Source organism: Penicillium rubens (genome assembly GCF_028828025.1).
Source record: "Penicillium rubens strain IBT 27055 chromosome Unknown utg000003l_segment0_segment0, whole genome shotgun sequence".
Classification (NCBI taxonomy): Eukaryota; Fungi; Ascomycota; class Eurotiomycetes; order Eurotiales; family Aspergillaceae; genus Penicillium; species Penicillium rubens.
In genome coordinates this window covers 3,879,342-3,900,421 of record NW_026890601.1, presented here as the reverse complement: position 1 = coordinate 3,900,421, position 21,080 = coordinate 3,879,342, and the positions used below count along the sequence as shown (strand labels likewise).

General features: G+C 50.4%; 6 protein-coding genes across 6 annotated transcripts; 2 read left to right on the top strand and 4 right to left on the bottom strand.

Moving 5' to 3' along the window:
• Window positions 1-145: 145 nt before the first annotated feature.
• Window positions 146-2,725, top strand: N7525_007692 (pentatricopeptide repeat protein; the record flags this gene model as incomplete). The annotated part of the gene is made up of 1 exon (XM_002568099.2): window positions 146-2,725. The coding sequence occupies one exon, from the start codon at window positions 146-148 to the stop codon at window positions 2,723-2,725; it is 2,580 nt and encodes an 859-aa protein (XP_002568145.1).
• An 834-nt stretch (window positions 2,726-3,559) lies between these two features.
• N7525_007691 (Sec63 complex subunit SEC66) lies at window positions 3,560-4,552 on the bottom strand (the record flags this gene model as incomplete). The annotated part of the gene is made up of 3 exons (XM_002568098.1): window positions 3,560-3,931; window positions 4,029-4,339; window positions 4,447-4,552. The coding sequence occupies 3 exons, from the start codon at window positions 4,550-4,552 to the stop codon at window positions 3,560-3,562; spliced, it is 789 nt and encodes a 262-aa protein (XP_002568144.1).
• Window positions 4,553-5,068: 516 nt separating this feature from the next.
• On the bottom strand, window positions 5,069-10,026 carry N7525_007690 (chromatin segregase YTA7; the record flags this gene model as incomplete). Its single annotated transcript, XM_002568097.1, has 2 exons — window positions 5,069-7,962; window positions 8,016-10,026. The coding sequence occupies 2 exons, from the start codon at window positions 10,024-10,026 to the stop codon at window positions 5,069-5,071; spliced, it is 4,905 nt and encodes a 1,634-aa protein (XP_002568143.1).
• A 2,106-nt stretch (window positions 10,027-12,132) lies between these two features.
• Window positions 12,133-12,588, top strand: N7525_007689 (uncharacterized protein; the record flags this gene model as incomplete). The annotated part of the gene is made up of 3 exons (XM_002568096.1): window positions 12,133-12,273; window positions 12,345-12,471; window positions 12,533-12,588. 3 exons carry the CDS (start codon window positions 12,133-12,135, stop codon window positions 12,586-12,588), a joined length of 324 nt encoding a protein of 107 aa, XP_002568142.1.
• Window positions 12,589-12,789: 201 nt separating this feature from the next.
• Window positions 12,790-15,099, bottom strand: N7525_007688 (putative C2H2 finger domain protein; the record flags this gene model as incomplete). The annotated part of the gene is made up of 5 exons (XM_002568095.2): window positions 12,790-13,324; window positions 13,384-13,986; window positions 14,037-14,300; window positions 14,358-15,025; window positions 15,094-15,099. 5 exons carry the CDS (start codon window positions 15,097-15,099, stop codon window positions 12,790-12,792), a joined length of 2,076 nt encoding a protein of 691 aa, XP_002568141.2.
• A 1,469-nt stretch (window positions 15,100-16,568) lies between these two features.
• N7525_007687 (putative C2H2 finger domain protein) lies at window positions 16,569-20,132 on the bottom strand (the record flags this gene model as incomplete). Its single annotated transcript, XM_002568094.1, has 1 exon — window positions 16,569-20,132. The coding sequence occupies one exon, from the start codon at window positions 20,130-20,132 to the stop codon at window positions 16,569-16,571; it is 3,564 nt and encodes a 1,187-aa protein (XP_002568140.1).
• Window positions 20,133-21,080: the final 948 nt, after the last annotated feature.

Sequence of the window (21,080 nt, the reverse complement as noted above, 5' to 3'; positions counted from 1 at the left end):
GCTTGTCGCAAATGGGGATGACTTCAAGGGCGGAAGCGCGACAAGCGCTAAACCCAATCAGGCGATAATTGGTTCTCTTCCGGACTTCAACTTCTTCACTTCTCCAACTTTTCAGGTTTTCGATGACCGACTGACTTCAGACTTCATGCTGCGCCAGGCTATTCTAGGAGCCCGATGGTGTCAGCATGTGGCCCGCAGCCCATCGACACGCGCTCCACGCCGGGCCTTCTCCGCCGTAGTTCCGCGGCGTCTTAATTTTGGCGGACCGAACGATAAAGTCACATTCTACGAACAAGAAAATCCCGAAAGCAAAACACGTCGCAAAATCGACCCCGAAGCCGAAGATAAGGAGGAGCGAGATGAGGTCGAAAAGGAACTCGCGAAGCTTCAGGATGAGCTAAAGGTTTTGGAGGAGGGACCTTTCGCCCCCAACAGCCCTTTCATCAAGAGTTTGCCAGAAGAGGACCGGAAGATTGCTCTAGAAGCTCTGAGAAAGTTTGACGAGGAACATCCTAAGCCTGCAGACGAGCCTGGGCTGGATCAAGTTTTCGACAAAGAGCTTGATGATATGCTCCGAGAGGAGTTTGAAGGCCTCGCGATGGAAGAAGAGAATTGGGAGGATGGTGTCAAGAATCGGCGAAGAATAGCTGCCAGACGATCTGCCGCAGCAAAACGTGCAGGGGCAGAGACTCATCCCTACGCTATAAGGTTCAATAATTCCCTACAACGACTCCAAGAAAATATGTCAGACGAGCGGGCTCGGCAAGACTTATGGAAGTGGTACCGACGATGCAAGCAGACCATTCCAGGATTTTTGACAATAATGCCGGAGAGGGCACTCGAAACAATATGGGATTCACAGGCAATAGGAGAGTCCGACGAGGCTACACGCTCAACACATTTGCAAATCCTGGTCCAGGACGCTACATCTATCGGCCAAGAACTGGCTACGCCTCAAATCCTGTTTTATATCACATCTCTGCATGAAAGTGGCTCCACCAACCGTGCACTGGAAGCATGGGAGGCATATCAAGCTGAGCTGTCCCAGAAGAAGGAGGATTTGGAAGAATACTGGAAGCTCGGAGTGCGTTTATTTGCTGCAGACAACAACCCACAACGAGCTCAAGATATTGCTTTGGCTTTTCTGGCAAACGACCGAACTCGCCAGCCGCGCGTACTCATCCCTGTCATCACAGCATGGGGGAGGCTGCCTGGGAAGGAAGCTGAAGTAAAGGCTTGGGCACTTTATCTGCAGCTGAAGACATTCTTGGGCTCAGATATGACCATGGAAGACTATGATCAAATCAGCATTGCTCTTCTCACGGCTGGTCGATTGGATACTGCAGTTGCAATCTTCAAGGATATGATGGTGACGGGAAAAGACCCGGCCAATGACTCGACTGCTTTGTACAAAGCCGCGTTGGGTCTGGCGGGTAATCTTCATGCATCGAGCATCAACGAAAATGAAGTGAACAAGGTCTCTTTGTCAGCGCTCAAGGTTTTGCCTCGTCAGTTCCAGAATCGCTTCTTCTATGCAAGTTGGATGAAGAAGCTGATTGGTATGGGCGAGGTCGACTCTGCTGCTCTGGTCATTGAACTTATGTATGAGCGGTGTGTCAAGCCTGATAGCAAGCACTTGAATGGAATCATTGCGGGCTGGCTCCGTGACGGGAACACGAGTGCACGCGACAAGGCAGAGCGACTTGGGTGGGCCATGGTCCAGAAGCGTATCGATGTTGTATGGAGGCGATATCTACCAGCCGAGAGTTCCCCTCAACTTCAGGTCAAGTACGGGGAGACAGAATCTGTACGCATGCCTCAGTTTATGCAGAGAGAGGTCCCGCCTGCGAGCATCGAGACCTTTTCTATCCTTCTTCTTCATTACACACGCCGAGGTGACGACGACATGGTCAAATACTTGGTCAAGTGTCTTGGGGATGCACATATCAAGCCGAACTCTTACTTTATGAACCACCTTCTATACGCAGAGCTCCGAAAGCAAGACGTGAAAGCGCTCTGGACCAAGTTCCAGACAATGTCTACCGCCATCCGGCCCGACCTGGAGACATATGCCTGCCTCTGGGACTGTGCCAAGCTCCAATACGACCGTGGACGTACTGCTTTCGATGCGGGCTTTCCATCGGCACGTCAGCTCTATGCCAACATGATGTCCTGGTACTCCCATTTATCTCCTCGCGCCCAGAAAGCCACCCAAGCGCAGATGCCTAGGGCTCTATTTGATCAGATTGTGCGATGTTTCTGTCTCTCCAAAGACGTCTCCGGCACATTGGTCGTCATACACTCCATGCATTCTGCCTTCGGCTTCGCGCCTGATGAGACTACCGCCCGCATGATAGTACTTCAAATCGCGCGACTGGTTGGCGTACCAGCCGACACTCCCAAGCGACGCCTGCGCCGCTTGTCTTCGACACCACGAAGCAAAGAGAATATTGCCCAAGTTAGCCGTTTGCTGGAACTGTTGGGTGAGCGCAAAGCTGAAAACCTGCGATTGCAAGGATTGAGTCTTGAACAGCTGGATCCACGTGAGATGGAACAGTACCAACTGGAGATCATGGCTAGTCTGCTACGGATCGTGATGAGCCGAGCAGATGCCTTGGATCCAGTTCAAGTTGAAAATAAACTCCAGGTAGCGGCGAAGGAGATGTTGGCCGAACACATCGACTTGGGGCCGCCCTTGGGGGTAGACGATAGCAAGCTTTTGTAATTGACCATGTCAGTCATCAAGCATAGCTCTCAGTTATGTTTGGCTTCTCCATTGCATTGGGGGAACTTTCACGGCGTTTGTCGGTTTTGCGGTTTGTTTCACCCCCAATCACTAGGGCTATGTATATTATCTTTGTATTTAGACTTAATGTACTTATATCGATGTAGGTCTACCATATTTCTGGTATTTCCTCTATTGATATCATCCCCATTCTCTACCAGCCATGCTCTCAGTCTACACTTCCTAGGTGGCGTGTCTACTAGAGTAATATCTGTAATATCACCCCCTTTAATATGGCACAATTTCGCCTGGACCACCTTATAGGCGTTCTTTTTCAACCTGCTACGCCCTGCAATTCACAGTACCCGATATATTTTACGAGATGGTTACGCCTCTTAGACCACTAAGAGGGATGCCATAGAACAGAACAGTTGCTATATTAGTAGATTAACAGACTCCTTTAATATGACGTACGTGCATATTAGAACAGCTCGAGGAAAACTTACAAAGTGAATAGCAGCAACTCTTTCTTAAATAGATGCACAAAATGCTTCGGTGGCGACCGGAGCAAAGAAGTTCAGGTATTTATCGACCAGTGACTAAAGCCGTGTAAATTAAATTTGGCCTTGAATTGGCCGGCTCGCGGGATATTTGACCAAAATAGGTATTTTGATAGGTTCAATGTTCATTTTGAGTACATATTCAACCTATAACTGGTATAATAATGTAAATTCCTCATGCAGAAACTGTAGCCCCAAAACCACTACCAAGGAGTGTATTTTGAACCTCAGATAAAAGTACAAGTAACAGGAGAAAACAAAAGCAAATTCATATCTATTTCTTGCCCTTGCCCTTCTTCTTCTTTGCGTTTGGCGAAGAAGCAGGGGTATTCGAGGTTTCCGCCTCCACTAGGACAGCATCATCATCACTGCCCTGGACAGAAGTACCGGCGGCAGGGGTTGTGGATGCCTCAAACGACTTGGTGGTGGTGGTAGTCTTAGCCTCGTCGGTAGAAGCGGTCGAGCCCTCATTCAACTCCTTCATGAATCCTTCTTGGATACTCGTCTTCTTCTTACTCCACCACTGGCGCTCCTCTTCCAATTTCTTTTGTTGATCGACCATGCGCTTGCGGTAGATATCGTTATTCATCATCTCGTTGGCGGACTGGAAGATAGTCTGACCCCAGCCGGGGACATAGGCGTTTGCCTGTTTGACTTTGGTTAGCAAAGCACGAAACACATACAATCATTTGTTCACTGAAAACAATAGCTTATTGGCGCCAGGCAACGGAGTCTTATCATACCTCTGTAACCACGTCCTTGACCTCATCTTCCATCTCCTTCTCCGCGCGCTGGAATCGCTGCCAGAGATCATCACCGACACTACCACGTTGGACGAGTGTTGTGAGAGCTTGCTTCTGGCTGCGCAGGGCCATGATACGACGGATGTCTTCAGCTGCGCGGCGGAGAAGAGAAGCCTTGAAGATAGAGTCGGGGACGGCAGGGGCCTTCTTCTCTTTTGTGGAAGTCGTCGAGGGCTCAAGGTGGAGGAGAGAAAAGTAGATATCGCGCTGCAGGTGGGCAGGGAACCATGGCTCTAGAGATGCTGCCTTGTCTAGAATAACGCAAGAATCAGATATTAGCTTCTCAGGACAACTGGACACATCGCGCGAAAGGGTCGGATGTTGGAGATTTTGGGGCTTCCTAGGGATTTTCACATACGGGCTTTGCGCTTGCGGTAGAGGGAGGAGAATGTGGCAAGTGATCCCAAGAGAATGCCTAGGTACGCGACTGGGACGGCAAGACTGAGCCAGTCCACGTCGAACATTGCGGCGATGTGGTTTTTAGGGCAGTATATGGAGGGAGGAGGGATTGAAGGTCCGGGAAAGAAGAGATAGAGATGGTCAAGCTGTCATTACTAGTGTGAACGTCGAAATCAAGAAAGGGCCTTGAGGTGCGAAATGTGTCTCGAAAGGCCAGGGTGTTTAGTGGGTCACGTCACATGTTCACTCCCAAGTATATAAAAGTGTAGATCGACAGGTTAACTATGTTGTCTTGTTGTCTTATAAAGAGTTACAATTATGAAAAGAACATATTTTAAGACCATCATTTCCATAGTCTACATACATTTCCCATGTCAAAATAACCCGCTGAAACTAATTTTTGCATGAACGATTAAGAAAGTTGAGTAATTGACACATTTGCTCCTCCTATCCATCCCGCCACAAAGAAAAACCATCGCCAGATCAAAGGGGAATATGAACTGAGTCAACATATTGACAAAGTAAGAAAAGGGAAAGAAAAAAAAAAAGGGTGGAAGTATGGAATACACATCACACAGCTCTCACTGGAAACTCAGGTTGGCCAAGATATCCTTGGTCTGTTGGCTGATGGGCCCGATCTCCTGCATCTCCTGCATGTCTTCCAGGACTGCATTGTATGTTTTACCGAGACCATCGGCGACACGAGTACGGTTCCATTCTCCACGCATGTGCCACACATAGTCCATCAAATTGGTGTTGATTTGCTCCAGCTGCTCCACTGAAAATCCACTGGTTGACAGGGCTAGCTGCGTGTGCAGACGCTCAACAACCTCAAAGTCGAGGACAAACGGCTCATGGGGTTCTTCGTTCAGAATCGATTGCAAGTTAGCCGAAGCATTCGTTGCTGGAATGTTGGGTGCATCGAACAGCGGGGGCTGTGGCTTCGACTGCGACTGGCTTGCATTCAAACCACTGTTCTCCTGGGTGTCCGCATTGCTAAGCAGTGAGTCCCGGGGATGGGGAGAAGGCTGGCTGCTGTCGTTTTGCTGGGTGTCCGGCAGGTGGTCTTCCTGCGACACGCGATCGGGGTATGGAGTAAGGTCGGGATATTCGGTTCTTGAGACATGAGGGCTTTGAGTGTGGTAGTTTTGATTCGACAAATGTTCGGAGGACTTCTTATCAGAAGTCGTCTGAGTAGTGGATGCCTCATTGGTGTAATCAGCTGGCTGAGATCCCGGGGCCATTGGAGTCATGGGGCCTCGCTGAGAAAAGCTGGAAAGACCGGATTCTCGACGAATCTGCTGAGAAGGTGCAGTGTGGGAATAAGGAGGCTTGGGCTGTGCAGATGGCCCGAATGAGCTTCCCTGTGTGTCCTTGCTACCCGAGTGATCCTCAGAATTGGACATGAAAATGTCTCCATCTCCATCTCCATGGGTGCCATTGCTCGCGCCAACAGCATGGGAACCAAACTCATTTAGATCCGAACCAACCCCGTGATGATCTCCATTGCGGAAACTCTTGAACTGGGATGTAGGAGTCACGGGGCGCGAAGCGGCTTTTCTATCATCCCCATTGTCGGGGAACACTTCGCCGTGTTGAACCGGGCCAGTCGATAAGCTCGATTCAGTGTTGTCGTGCGACACATTGGTAGGCTCAGAAACGGGAGCTGCGTCCTCCACCTGCGCGCGTTTCTCACGCTCCGCGGCCTCCTTTTCGCGTGCCATCTCACGCAGATAGACCTGTTCGCATTCTGCCATAAGAGCTGGTTCGGCTACCATAACACCGGCAATATCAACTTCGACATTAGTCAAAAGCTCACTTGATCGCAAGATGCGTTCTGGGTCACCAGTCTGACGAGCATCTTTGACCATTCGCTTGATATCCGCCACAAAGTCGACGGCGCGTTTGTAGTATCCGTTTGCAAGGCGTTTTTCAATCGTCACAATCTCCAGGTTGTAGTAGAACTTCCCAGTGGCAGTTTCACGGAGACCCAACACACCATGTTTGTCGTATGCTTTCTCATAAGGCCGGTAGGTATTTTGTTGATCCGGGGGAAGATCACTGGTAACAATGTCGGGGTTTTCTTCCTCCCACAAGTATCGGATTTGAGATTCATCGATCACGCCCGTTCTGAAACGCTTATACCTCTTGACCTGATCCATGATAGGTTGAATTCGGGTTTTCAAAAGGTTCAAGGATATGTAATCCTTCTTCCTCTGAGCCTTGATCTCCTCCTTGGTGAGTTCTGCCTCAGGCTTGGGAGGCGGAGGTGGCGCGACTTCCAATTGTTCCAGCCGACGAAGCTTGCGATTTTCTGGGTTCGGGAATCCTTTCGGAGGAGTCTTCACGAATTCAATGATCTTGCCAAAGAATTCGTGACGCGCGTCATAATTCGGAGCAGATAGATCATACAGGTTCTTCTTGGAAAAGCCGAACATATTCTTCAGTAGACCCTCATCCACTTCCTCTTCTTGTGATTCAAGAATACCAAGCAAAAGAACTGGATCAGAAGGTGGCACCGACCGCAAAAGACCCATGAAGGTAGAAATGACAGTAGGTCCCACGGTCTGGAACCACAGCTGAATGTTTGGGATGTAAATCACACTCGGCTTGTGTCGCTTGACCTCCGTGAATAGTTGGATGACAGCTGCCTCTGGGGAGCGGGTCGAGTCACTTAGCAGAGTGGGGAGATCGAAGGCCTGTACATGCAGACCCTCAAACACATGCAGTAGCGCGGCCGCGAGGTATTGCTGGCCCATACCATGGGGACCTCGAAGGAGCAGTCGGGGCCGGAAGACACGCGAGCGATCAAACTCCTGCAAAAGGAGCTCTCGGCTGAAGCCTGCACCATCATCAGGCTCTTCATATTGAGCCTCCTCGAGAGCAGTAAGTTTCTTCCGCTGTGGAAGGATCTCGGACAGTAAAGATTTGATTTCAGACAATGGATGACGAAGCAGAGGTTCAATGTTCGGAGGGAGGGCAGTCGCACCAGATGAGGTAGACCGCTCTGAAGAGGGCACCATCTTCTTGATTGCCAGCATGAAATCTTTCGGGGCGACATCGATTGTCTTCGGATCAATCACGAGCTTTTGGTCTGATTTGTAGATTTGGGGGTATCTTCTTTGTACAGCATTAATTGCAGCCTCAGTGCAAAGCGCTCGTAAGTCAGCACCGCCGTAGCCCTTCGTCATGTCCGCCAGTTCGTCTTTGATATTGTTTGGGAGAGGAGGATCCCATTCCTTTGTGTGAATGTCGAGAATAGCACGACGTGCCTCGATATTAGGCAGTGAAAAATAAAATTCACGGTCAAAACGACCAGGCCGGCGAAGAGCAGGATCAACAGAGTCGGGTCGATTGGTAGCACCGATGACAACCACTTGGCCACGACCATCCATGCCGTCCATCAACGCAAGTAGTGTCGAGACAATCGAGGCATGGATTTGTTCTTGTTTGCTCGATCGCACGGGGGCCAAACCTGATAGAGAAGATTAGCAATTGTCAACCATGTGCTTAGAAGGCCTCTCTTACCGTCAATTTCATCAAAGAAGATGATACTGGGCTGGTTCTTGCGAGCTTCTTCGAAAAGAAGCCGAAGTTGTCGCTCAGCCTCACCGACCCATTTGCTCAATGCATCCGCGCCCTTTCTCATGTAGAATGTGACCTTGCGTCCTTCTGAGCTGACGCTGTTGGCTAAAGCCCGAGCCATGAGCGTCTTTCCGGTGCCAGGAGGACCATGGAATAAAACACCGCGAGGAGGAGTAATTTTGAAACGCTGGAAGATTTCCGGGTACAGCAGCGGCAAAGAAACCATTTCTTTCAGCTGGTCAATGTGCCCTTGCAGACCACCAACATGGTCAAAATTGACATTCATGTCAACCCCCAGGGGATCCGCGTCAGCCAAAGCCTGCTTGTTGTTGTATTTGCCAAGGTTTGCAGGCGTGCCGGCCGAGTTCTGAGCAGGATCAGCCGACTGGTTGTGTGTGACCGCAACTCCAACACCAGGAGCACGGTTTGGCTGTTGGGCACATTCATCGTCACTGCTGTCGCTGTCCGCCCCTCCGACTGCAGTAGGGCCACCAGGAACACCGAGAATTGCTGAATTACCACCGCCACCGAATGGGCCTAAAGTGGAGAACAAAGTGCGTTGCCAGCCTCCTCCTCCACGGCCACGTCGAGATGGAGACCCGATCATTTCATTGTCGGTATCTTCATTAGGTTGAAGCATTTCAGGTCGAATGATACGATAATCAACGTTCTTTCGGTTGCGACGCGGTTTCTCGTACACGACCGCTTGCTTCGCACGGCGACGGGTACGGCCAGTAAGGTCTTCCAATTCTTCGGCGAGTTCTTCTGCCTCTTCTGTCGGTGCACGGGTCCGCGAAGGCCGTTGACGCAGGCCAGGGCGCCGACTGGCAGAGCTATCCTCGGCTTCCTCACGAGCTTGACTTTCTTTACGAGGAGAGGCACGCGATTCAGGCTCCGAGTCTTCCTCCTCATCATTCGATGGCTCTTCCTCTGGCTCGAAATCACTTTCTTCATCTTTGGCTTTGCGCTGTGAGCTTCGAGACGGCTGCTTACGGCTGGATCGACGTAGCTGCGATTCTTCATTTGTTTCGGCGTCTTGCGCGGCGTCCTCCTCCAGAGGTTGCTCGTGGGAGAGCCTGCCTCGTCGCCGAGTTGTTGGGGGTTCATCTGTGTTTTCGGAATGATCGTTCTTCGCATCGCCATTTTCTGATTCAGGGACAACGTCTTCATCCGGCATTTCTTCATCAATTGGGTCGTGGTCTCCATCATTCACTGGCAACGTATCACCTCCAGCGCCGCCCTGAAGCACGTCACTTTCCAATACCTCCATTTGCGAGCCCTGGATAGTCGTTTCGTTGATGACATCCTCGACATCCTCATGTCCCTCGGCGTCTTCATCCTCTTCATCAATGACCGTGCGCTTGGCCATGCGGTCGGCTCTGGCAACGCGTCGAGACGGGGATGGAACCTCGGCTTCCGGAGTATGTGTGCCTCGCTCAACGGTGTGTACGTGACGACCAGAGTTGGTAAGGGCGTAGATATCCTCGGAAGCGTCACGGGTACGGCGGGTCACACGTTTGGAGAAGGCCAGGTAATGGGGCGGGAGTTTCAACTTGAGGACGGTACTCTTCCGTGGAGGAGAAGCTCGAGCCTCATCCTCACCATCATCGTTGAGCAGCTCGTCTTCCGAATCGGGTTCCTCGTAGTGCGGGCGGCGGCTCTGGGTGGTTCGTCGACGCGCCGTTCCTCTAACATTGCGTTCAACTTCCTCCTCCGATTCTTCTTCCACCTCGTCGAAGTCGAAATCCTCGGACAGGTCTTCCTCGTCCGAGGTGATGGCGTCGTCCGAGCTGCGCCGTCTCTTCTTTGGGGCCGGCCGCGGCTTTTTCTTGGGGCTGGCCTTCGACTTCCGGCCGGTCGAACGCGAATAGTGAGCGTGGTCGCTATAGTCCTCGTCGTCGGAGTCGGACTTGTTGGCGACCTCGTCCAGGGTACGCTTTGCGCCACGAGCCATGGTGTAGTTTTGGTGATTAGGGGATCACTTTGAAACCGCAAAGTCAGCACAAACCGCCCCAATTCAGAAAGTACAATGGGGACACAGTCAAGGGGGGCGAAGGCCCACATAACAAGGAAGATACAAAGATGTAAAAAGGCGGATCGTTGACGTTGCGCGATGTGGGCAGGAGGGACAACACTTACGAATGGTTCAGTTGTCGCCAGCAACAGCTGGACCACTCGATCAATGGGAAAGAATATGCCTGTTACAGCAGCAACCTTGACACTTTCTTCCCGACAATTGCTGATCAATATGTTAGCGGAGACGGCACGGTGGTGGAGCGCAATTGGGGCAGAGGTGGAAGGGTCTCACGGACTCGGGAACGCGTGGGAAAACAAAAGTGTTGGAAAGCTGTCAGCCACCAGGACACATGCGCAGTAAACGGGAAGAATTGTTGAAAGTAAAAGAAAGTAGAAGACGATGGGAACTCGAGTGACAAAGACTTCAGGGAAGAAGGGCGGAAAGGACTCGCGCTCATTGGGGCTGACTGCCTGAATGTATCAGCCACCTATCGTGGCGCATGAATTAGTCAACAAAGCGCACGTGCCACCCTCTCCCAATGGGAATTGCTTCAATAGCCATTGTCACCCTTTAGCCCATAAATCAAGCCCCATGAATCGAGCTATTGTAGTACTCCATTCTCCTCCTGAATTAGCTGAATGGATTATTTCAACCATTTTGATGCCCCAATACGGCACATTCAGGATCGATGGAGGTGTGGAGGAATGACATGATACAATGATGACAGGAGGTGTCAGAGGGCAATTTGGGACATGTAGAAGACGAGAATAGGGCCCTTTGGTTTTTCCTTTGCGTTGTCTTTTTTTCTGCGACGCTTTCGACCGGACCTGATATCATGTGCCGCTGACTCAGCAGTGGCTCGTGCCCAGGTAGGTACTACCTAGGTACCTACCTACTTAGATAGGTAGATCGATCGACACCTGGGTGGACATACCTAGGTACTCATCTAACACACCCATTTATTAAGCCAATTAAGAATATAATGCCGTCTTTCTGGTGCAATTTGGCTTATTATTGATCCCCTACTTTGATATAATGACATTCATATCTATCATTTATCATTTCACCATGTCTCACTACAGCACCGATGAAAGTCATAGAGACTCTCCAATATCTACCTTGACAAAGCCTCTTGCGTTTGGTTGCCACCGTGACATCAAATACTACTTCCTTTTTCCCTAGAAGGATAATAATTTATATAATTGCAATGGATTCGGTTGACTATATGTACTATACAGCTCAACCGTTGAATCTCCAAATCTAAGCAATAGTGTCAATAGCAACTTTTCACGAGTATCTACTTCCTTCCCACAATTTTCATCCATTTGGACGACTTCAGCGCCGAGTCAACAGGATTGACCTTCTCCTCCCTTGACAAGTAAGCGCGTGACAATGTGAGAAGATAAGCCCTATCCGAGAGTACTTGAGAGTCGCTCTCAGCGCACCTCTAATATCGCCCATCTCTTTTTTAGTGAGCTCATATCCTCAAAAGTTCGAGCAGCACCCGCACCCAGTGGTGCAGTGCCCGACTCCCATATTTCCTCCAGGAGTAGACTCGCGTTTTTCGCAACATCCACAGCCGCGCCCACAGCAACCACCTCGCCCAGCACAATCCCTAGTCGGTTCTTTTTGCATATATCATTTTGGATTCTCTTTTAATACTCCCAAACGTTGATTGACAAAAACCCTAGAACAGATCGGAATTTGATGGAGGGAAAAAAAGGGTTCTTGATATAAGTACCAGACCGCTAGACCAGAACCTCCCTTGAGAGAGTCGAGGTTAACCACACAAGATAACAAGATTCTTTAGCCACATTCCTAGCAAATCTGCGCCATATAAAAGCTACTGGCTTTTATCTCTGATTCTGGATACAGCCTATATAATCATGAGGGAAAGAGAAAGCGAGAGATCGTGTAATAAATTGACACCTGAGGAATAAGCGCCAAGACCACTAAACCCGAAATGGAACGCGAACTTCAACATCACCCTGGCTCGTCTCCTCGGATATCAACGAGAAAGAAAGCAACTCTTGAAATCGCAATATGCTTTCGCAGCCAGCTCGTCGGTTTATGCCGGCTGTGGTGTTTTTTCAGTCTGCTCGAGCTCCCTTGAGCCGACGCACCTTCACCTCCACACAAGCCATATTCAACTCAACACAGAAGCCAAGTGCATACAAGGAAGGGGTACGTGTATGTTTTCTTTTTCTTTGATAGCACCGCAATATTAAATTGTACTTTTCTGATTTTCTGTCTAGATGAACCAATATCGAACCTTCACTGGCCCCTTCGCCAAGGTCTTCTTGGGGGGCGTGTTCGTCTATCAAGTCCTTTATTGGACCTGGTTGAAATTGGAGATGGATGAGATCAAGGTGGCTAAGAATAGTAAGACCAAAGAAAATCCATGCATTACCCCCATCATACATGTCGCTCACCCTTCCTGCAGAGCAAGTGGCCGTGCTAGAGAAAGAGGCCCGGGAGATTACTAGCAACCAGAAATGAATCCGATCTTGAGAAATATCTTGAGAAAACCTGTACCATACTGTGTTTTATTGATGCTCAGCACCATATTATATTGTGGCTTTGAATAATGCTATGGCACTTTCAGACTTGGGGATACATTGTCTTGATGATCCCATAAACCAAACATTGCAGAATATTCTTATTATATTACGGCACCAGGATTTCAAGAACCCTGACATGTCATGCCGCAGTGTACTTGCGCTTCCGCTCGCTAGTAGTTGCAGCCTTCCGACTGTGTTCAAACGCCTGTACTGCAACATCCTCGGTCTGATTCATCTCGTCGCCCACGAGCGATGAAGACGGGAACCGCCAATCTTGGCCCCTCTCGCCTTTCTTGAAATGCTCAATGTCAATATGATTGAACCTCTCATCCAATGCCTCAGGGCCATGGCTCTTTAGTGGGACCCTCTGGTTACAGAACCCGCACCAGAAATGTGTCTGGCCGGCCAGATCGAGCCGGTTATTGCCAGCCGCAGTGGCGATGTGACATTCATGAATCCCATGCTGGCGCAGGTGATGGGTATACGTATCGGGTCGATAGAATAGCCGCTCGCATGAGGCGCCTGTTTGCGCATCGTGTTCTGTGCAGAACCAACTTGGCACACCGAGATGCTGGGAGCCCTCGTGGCGCTTCCAGTCGGCTTTACTGCCAAACGACTTGGCGCAATGGGGGAATGTACAGCCGTAAGGTCGTTCGTGACGCTTCTGGTGCTTCCTGATGACGTCTGTGGTTAATACCCGGATAATAATATGGAATAGTCAGGGGTGACTTACTTCATTTCGCAGCGTAGCCGGGTCCGCTTTGGGCACGCGTCACATTGGAACCAGCCACTTTTTTCGCTATCAAGATTTTGCGCGGTGGCTTCATTGTCGTCGGATAATCGTTCCAAGGCCACCGAAAAGACCTTCTGTAGCATTTGCCGCTGGGGCTGGGAGAGCTGAGCAGCGTCGGTTTCAATGTCGATCCCCTCGTCAATATTCTGACTTGATCTCCGCCCGCGGTTGTTCATCATTTTCGTCATAGCGTTGATCAAGTTATCAGCAGCGTCTGCAACCGATCCATCCGGCCTTGTGATGCCGCGTTCAGCGGATGGATCTTGGCTCTTTGCCAGACCCAAGGAGCCCAAAGCGGGGAATTGCGATGTCGAGTCTGCAAGAAACGGCATACCATGCTGAGGAGGTCTCGGCGTGGCAGCACCAAATGTGAAAATATCAGTCCTCTGCTGAGACATGGGGCTGTATTCCTGCTCGAGATCAGCGGTTGACTGGACTGACGCCCCGTCTTCCGCTTCAAATACCGACTCATCTCTTGAGCTACGCCCGTTGAAGCTCTGTTCGGGTTGTCGGAGGATGACTTTTTCATACCAGTCCATAGACCTGTTCATGAATTAGTGATTGGAACATTGCATGTCTCGTTTTGAACTCACTTTTTCAAGAGTACATCCCCATCCTCTTCATGATGCATGCGGTTCAGGTGTTGCTTGAAGTTATCCAGGCGCGGCCACCTCTTGTTCGGGCGTGGGCAGTTTGTCCCGAAACACATGTACATCATCTTGGGCCCACGCTCGGGCTCTTTATTGTGAACGCATTTTTTATGACGGGCAAGATCGTTAATGGTGCCGAATCCGTCCTTCCGTGGGCAGTTGGGCACGTCGCATTTGAAGAGTTTCTTGTGGCGAGCCTCGTGTTTCCTGTGGAAGTCAATTCCCTGCTATCACAATACCCAAATGACAACTACAAAGACATACCTTTTGTCTGAAGGGCATTTCCCAACCCACTTGCACGATGGGTGCTGGCATCGCATCGAGGCATCAACCAACTGCTGCGGCGAGCCCGCAAATTCCGACGTGTACGATGGCCCAGACACTGACCCATACTTGGAATGATCAAACGAAGGCCCCGACTCGGTGGACATATTATCTGTCATATCGATCTGCGGGCTCGAGGAATCCACGCTGTACGAAGCAACAACGGATTGCGTTGTACAGCTGGTCCCACCATACCCGGAATCAGTAGAGTGATAGCTATCTATATACTGACTCCCGTCCTCAGAGGGCTCACTGTAGTGATGTGAGAAGCAGCAGTCCTGGTCGGGCATCTGGGCAGGCATGTTCATATGCGAGACGGACGTGGCCGGGACACCGGTGGCCAGCAGCGGATTCCAGGCATCTTGGTCGCCTGTCAGGCGGGAGTGAGTGTATTGGGAGTAGTATAGGTCTCGGGGGTGTGAAGACCATTGGCTTAGGAGTGGGTGGTTAAGTGTTGGATCGAGCGATCCGAGTTGGAGGTCTAGTAGTGGGTTTGTGGCATCGAAAGGGAGATTTGAGGATTTAGGATCGGACAGATCATGCCCTTCGTGTCCAACCATGATGCCTTGAAGGACATCTGTGGAGTCATTCCAGTCCAGCTTTGTTTCCTGGTGGAGTTAGATCATGATCGATTCGTGTGGAGAGCGGGGGTGTGTAGAGTAAGCAGGGCACGAACCTCCATGACTATATACTAAAGTCTTTTAATATAAAGAGAGTGGTAAATTTCGTTAAGTCCAAAGAGAATAATAAGCCAGTCAAATTGGGAGGGGTACAGTATTAAAAGGCTCACGATGCAGCTGCAAATGCCAAACCCTACACGCGAGAGACACGCAAGCTCCACACCCTCGCCCCGAGCCGGTTGACTTCACCACGCGATAGGCGATTCAAGGGTTGGAATGTGTTAAACATAATTAGGAATATGCTCAAAAGAATATAAAGCCAAAAAAGAAAGGGAAGAAATAAAAATAAAAGCAAAACGCAAATTTGAGAGGTAAAAGCTAAGACAAAGTTCACCCTCGCGTGTTGCCAGCGTAGAATGCAACATGTCATCCCTTGATTGCACAGCCCCTTCGCCCGGGTAAATATTAATTTGGACGGGCTATTTCCAAAAGTATGATGATATCTTCCATACCAAAATCATGAGGCTGATAGTTAACATCCAATAACGACCCAAAGATCACCCTAACCCTGGGCCTCCCGAGGTCGTCCGGTTCACGATCGGCCGACACATTCATCTCCCGGGGTTGGCTTAGCCCGCTTCTAACATACAACATAATTCCACATAGGTCCATAGTTTACACGTCCCACGCACTCATACTCACACGCATATAGAAATGTCGTTAGTCCCCCTGCACGAGGCATGCAAGACAATTCCAGCCCCCGATGAAGATCTTACGATAAGTCTCTAAAGGGGAAGAGGGAGCTGCAAGGAAGCAAGGACCAGATTGGGCTGTGACAGGACAGACGATCAGCAAGGCTGATCGACGCCGATGCTCGCTTGCCATGTTCGTTCGGCAAGGGATAAATAAGATAAATGCGCACGTTTATACGCGGTACTCCGTACATATTGTGTAGTTTCAGATTTAGCAGTCAAGGGGTTGTTTAACTTTGAAACGAGACTTGGAGTATCCGGGTTTTATAATCTTAACCTGACGGATAGTATGTCTCGGCCATCGTTGGTCTTCCAGATGTCTTTATGTTCTTACGAACCGTGGAACCAGTGTGCAAGTGGGAACAGCCTAGTACAAAAGAGGAAAAGCCAAAACATAAATCTGATCTCTCATATGCCATGCACATCGCCGTTTAGCAAATACGCCAATCGGTCTGAAACAGAATTCCTGAGCGCCCGAAATATGTACAAGATATTGAGACACATTTTTTTTTTAAAGAAAAAAAAAAAAAGAAGGAGCATGTTAAATCAAATCATCATCATAGTCATCATTCCAGAAATGCACAAGATTGGGAACTGCTTGCATAACTCTCCTGATGCTGGAAAAATGGTACAGGAATTCCTCTACTGATCACGCGCCATCTATTATGATGCAGCTGAGGTGGGGAAATTGACAATAGAACGGGGGAGGGGAATAAACAGTAAAGAAAGAAGAAAGAAGGGGGGGGGAAGGCGATCTCAGGGGAGCATCGTATCTATAATCACATTCGGGATGAACACCCAGAAGAGTAGGTCGCAGAGCTGTAGGGGATGTTGGACTCCATGGGTTGGTAAGCCGGGTAGTTCCCATCGGGGTACAGAGAGGGATGAGGGAGAAACTGGCTGAGAGGGTACGGGTGTTGCAGCATGAGATCAGCCTCTGGGGATCTCGATCTCGGAACGGCGTTATAAGGCGGTGGGTATGTCACCGAGTTCTGATGCAGGGGATACGCCTGGGCTTGAGCGGGGTGGAGCGTAGTTTGGCCGAATTGGCCCGTCGCGTGCGTGTACCCTGGGAACTGATCAGGGGTAAGTGAGTCCGTCATGGACTCAGGCTCCATGGAAAGTTCGCCGTCGGAGATAGTGGGATAATTTGTCAGCGGAACGTTGTTGATTGAGAACGCAGGGTTAGCGGGCGTGCTAGTGTTTCGGATCGCATACTGCGGCTGCAGATGGGTCGAGGCAGTCTCGGCTACTTCGTGTCCAGGGTGATATGGCGTGACAGAGGGATAGGTTGCGGCCGATGATCCGCGAATCGGCTCCACTTGGCTGGGGTTGGCGACATTGGTTGGAGCGTTACTCGGCTTCGCTAATCGCAAAACAGGCAGCGCTAGCTGCTCCAGGTGTTTGCCAAGGTGGACGGACAACTTTCTCCACTCGCTACAGACATTCCCGCAGAACCGGCATGGCTCCTCCTGGGGGGCTTGTGCAGTGTCATGCCGACATTCTTCGACCATTTGCCATAATCGATCGAGCTCCTGCTCCCTTCGGCTATTCGGCACAGTTTCAGCATCCACAGTGCCAGGGGCCTTACCCGTCTTTTTGATCTTGGGCTCTGGCATTTTGTGTTCCCGGACCAAATGCTGAACAAAATTGTCCTTGCGGTAGCATTTGTGGTTGCAGTCGGGGAATGTACAGGTCCACCACTCCAGGTGCCGGTGCTTCTCGTTCTCATGGCGAACCCAGTCCGCTTTACGCTTGAATGACTTTGGCTCGGTGCAATGGGGGAAGGTGCAGGTAAATGGCTGCACATCTTCGTGGACGTGTTTTGACCAGTCGGACGGTTTTTGAAACGTTTTTACCTCAAAGCAAATGGGGCACTCAAACCGCGCGGGAAGACGAGTGACCGGAGGAAGGGGCACACCAGGAGGGAATGGTGCCGCGGCCCCAGTACTGTCGTCTGGAGAATATTGTTGCTCGTGTCCATAACTGAGACTTGTCACTTGGAACCGGATCTGTCCTGCCTCGGGGTCGTTCGGGGCCTTGGGGTCCTGCAACAGAGTAGGTTGCCCTCCCTGAACCGTACAAAAGTCGCCAGATTTACACTTGTGGTTGGCGGCTGCAATAGAATGCTTCTGCTGCAGATCAACCAAGATCTTGTATCGACGGTTCTGCTCATGTGCCAGGCGGTGAATCAAAGCCGGCTCAAGCCTTGGATTCAACTGCATGATCTGCGATTTGAACCCTTCGATGGTTGGCACTGGGAGACTTTGAACGGCAGGGAAATCCATGACGACGCCTTTGTTATTGTTGGTTTCAACATCATTCTCATCTTCAGCGCCTCCGGTTTCGGTGCCCAGAGATGTACTTCTGGGTGTTTCGTCGGCGTCCGAACTGACTCGAGGCGATGTGATGCTTGCGACTGGTGGTCCACCATGAGCGGTCATAAGGTTTACTAGCCCGGGGCTACTTGGTCGGGGGATCTCGCTTCTGCTTCGACCTCGGCCTTTGAATTGGATGTTCAAGGAACTTCTCTCCGGATTCGGCGAGGGTGCAGGCGACACTGCTCGCACAGGCTGGCTACCCCCGACAGCGGCCATTTGGCTGGTCACTGAAAGAAGTGCGTTGCTCAAGCTTGGCGACCGCGAATGACGACGCAAGAACGCGTTTCGTGGTGAGTAACTCGGTTTTGCCGGTGAATCCTCTGTATCACGCTGCGGAAGCCCGGGATAGCTATTAGATTGACCGATGGAAAGGTCAGATGCTTGGCGCTTCAGTTTCGAGGATGCCTGCAGAAATTGACGCTTGAACAGACTGGTGCGTTTCTTGGGTTGTTCGGTTAAAGAAAAGTTCTTGAGAGATGTACCAACATTGATAATGCTATTGTTATCAATTGTTGCTGCGAGCGATGCCGTTTCGAGATCCCGTACACGTTTGTTAAAAGCTATCATAGCGTCGGTAGAGCTGTCCGGCTGCATCGCTTGTGATCTGGGTGTCGTATCGCGAGGGGGATCGTGCCAGGGGTAAAGACGGATACTTTCGTCGTCGTTGGTCGGTGAGAAAGATGCATAGACCTCGGGGGTGCTGCGATCATATCTGCCAGGCTCATCCACATCGGCCGAGGGCTCGTCGGAGTAAGTGCCAATGCTTGCTTCATCTTCGCTGAGGTCGTCGCTACTTTCATGAACTAATATCCCGGGCCCAGGGAATGATGCGTCTCCGGTGCGAAATTTTAGGCTAAAATAATCTTCTTGTTTCAAAGGGTTATCCCCGGTACTCCTCGCTCGAAGTCTCCTGGAAACATGGCGCGGGCGTGGGCGCGGTGGACTAGGCGAGTCTCCACCGGCGTCACTGTTGGCTGCGCTCACAGAGACAGACCACTGGGAAATGTCCTCGTTTTTCTCGTCCCTTTCTCGCTGAACATAAACGTCGTTAGGACTTGGTATGAATTCAGCCCCGCGGGACATTGGATCAATGCCAGCTAGATGGGTTGACGGATTTCGAATCCATCCGCCGTTCTGGGATCGCTTCACAGGAACGGACGAGACCGAGTGACGATCGCCATCATCTTCGTCTTCCAGTTCGCTTGGATTAGCAGATAGGTGCGCAAATGACCGGTTGAGGTATCTTTGGGGTGATGTGCTGCGTTCCTCGGGCGAATCGCCTCGAGTGAAGGTGGTAATCTTGACGACGGGGCTTCTTCCCCTGGTTGCGCTCGACGCCAGCTCGGCAGTGAGCTCCTCGTTGGTGACACTGAGTCTCGATGACTCGGCGCCTGCGTTAAAGACACCGAGGCCAGACTGATACGAAGTGGGAATTGATGGCTGTGTGCTAGAACTCCCATGAGGCTCTAGACCTGCCAGAGATGAAGGACTCGGGTTTCGTTTGTGGTCCGAGCTCGTCCACTGAAAGGCAGCCGGTGTCATAGACGAACCGCATGCCGGATCGACACGCACATTGTTCTCCCCAATCCTGTACGATGGCATATTCCCATTTTGCCAGGTAGGACCACTAGGCAGTTCGATATCTTTTGGTTCCACAAAGACACTTGTATCAGAAATAGGTGAGGTGCAAGTGCTTAGGTCCGTATAACCGTTTGCTCTCGGGTCCAAATAGCCCTGGATTGTGGAGTCGGTCCGGGCATCCTCATGAGGGGATGAGCCAGGTCCCGCACTCTGCCCAGGACTGCCCCGCGATGGCGTTGGCGTTAGTCGAATCGCACTGGCCTGGAAGGAGATCTCCTCCGGGTCGGATGCGGCTGACAGGTAAGGGTCTGGAGCATATCGATCTTGGATGGCATCTGCTGGTGATTGCCCCTGAGTGCTGGGTGGGGAGGCGCGCGACATATTCAAATAGCGGTCAATTAGCCCAAGACTGACCGCGAAAAGAGGGGATATCAATTAAGCTGATTAAAAGAGCATCGAATCCACGGGTGGGGTTGTTTGTATGATCTATCCAAGCTATAATGGAGTGTGTTGTGCAGGTGTGTCTGCTCTGCTGTGTCCTGAACGACCTAGTGTCCTAGTGTGTGTCCTTTGATACCCCCAACACATAAGGTAGTGGAGACTGGGACTGGACAGACGAGACCCCAAATAGTAGAAGTAGAAGTCGAAAATGAGAGATCAAAAAGTAAATGAAGGAGGAAGATCTTTTTTTTTTAGAAAAAAAGAAGAAGCAGAAGCGATGGGGGCGGAAGATCAATCGGAGATGAGGGGGACAGCTGAACAAGCGCCGGGCGCATCCCTCCACTTGTGATTCTATGCAAGACTAACAAGAATACCAAGACCGATAAGGCCAATAAGACCAACTTATGAAATCTTAGTCCTGTCTTGCCGGCCTGTCAGCCTTGTTCAAAGAAGAAACAGGAATCAAAAATGCTCCGCTTTTTCACGGAGCCTCACTGGGGAACGGCAGCAAGAGGGTGTGGCTGTGCTGCATTAACTCTTTTGCATCGAGAAAGGATTACCTGTGGAATAGTATGGAATATGGGTAATGAAGTATTCCATACAAGGTATATGTGTACATATGTACATATGTACTAGGTTTATGTCGTATTGTTATAGGCGCCCTAGCCACAGCATTCCCATTTCTATTCTTATCCTCTAGACTCAGCCTCCCAGTTCATCACAGCATTATAGGGCTAAAATTACTGGATGGTATGGCTAAATCAAGTGAACATATGGATGAAAGGAAAGAATTCGCTCATGAAATCGGTTTATGCGGCATTCACATTCCCGGCTCTCTATCCACATATATCTGACCGATGTCAATATAGTTAGGCGTATTAACAGACC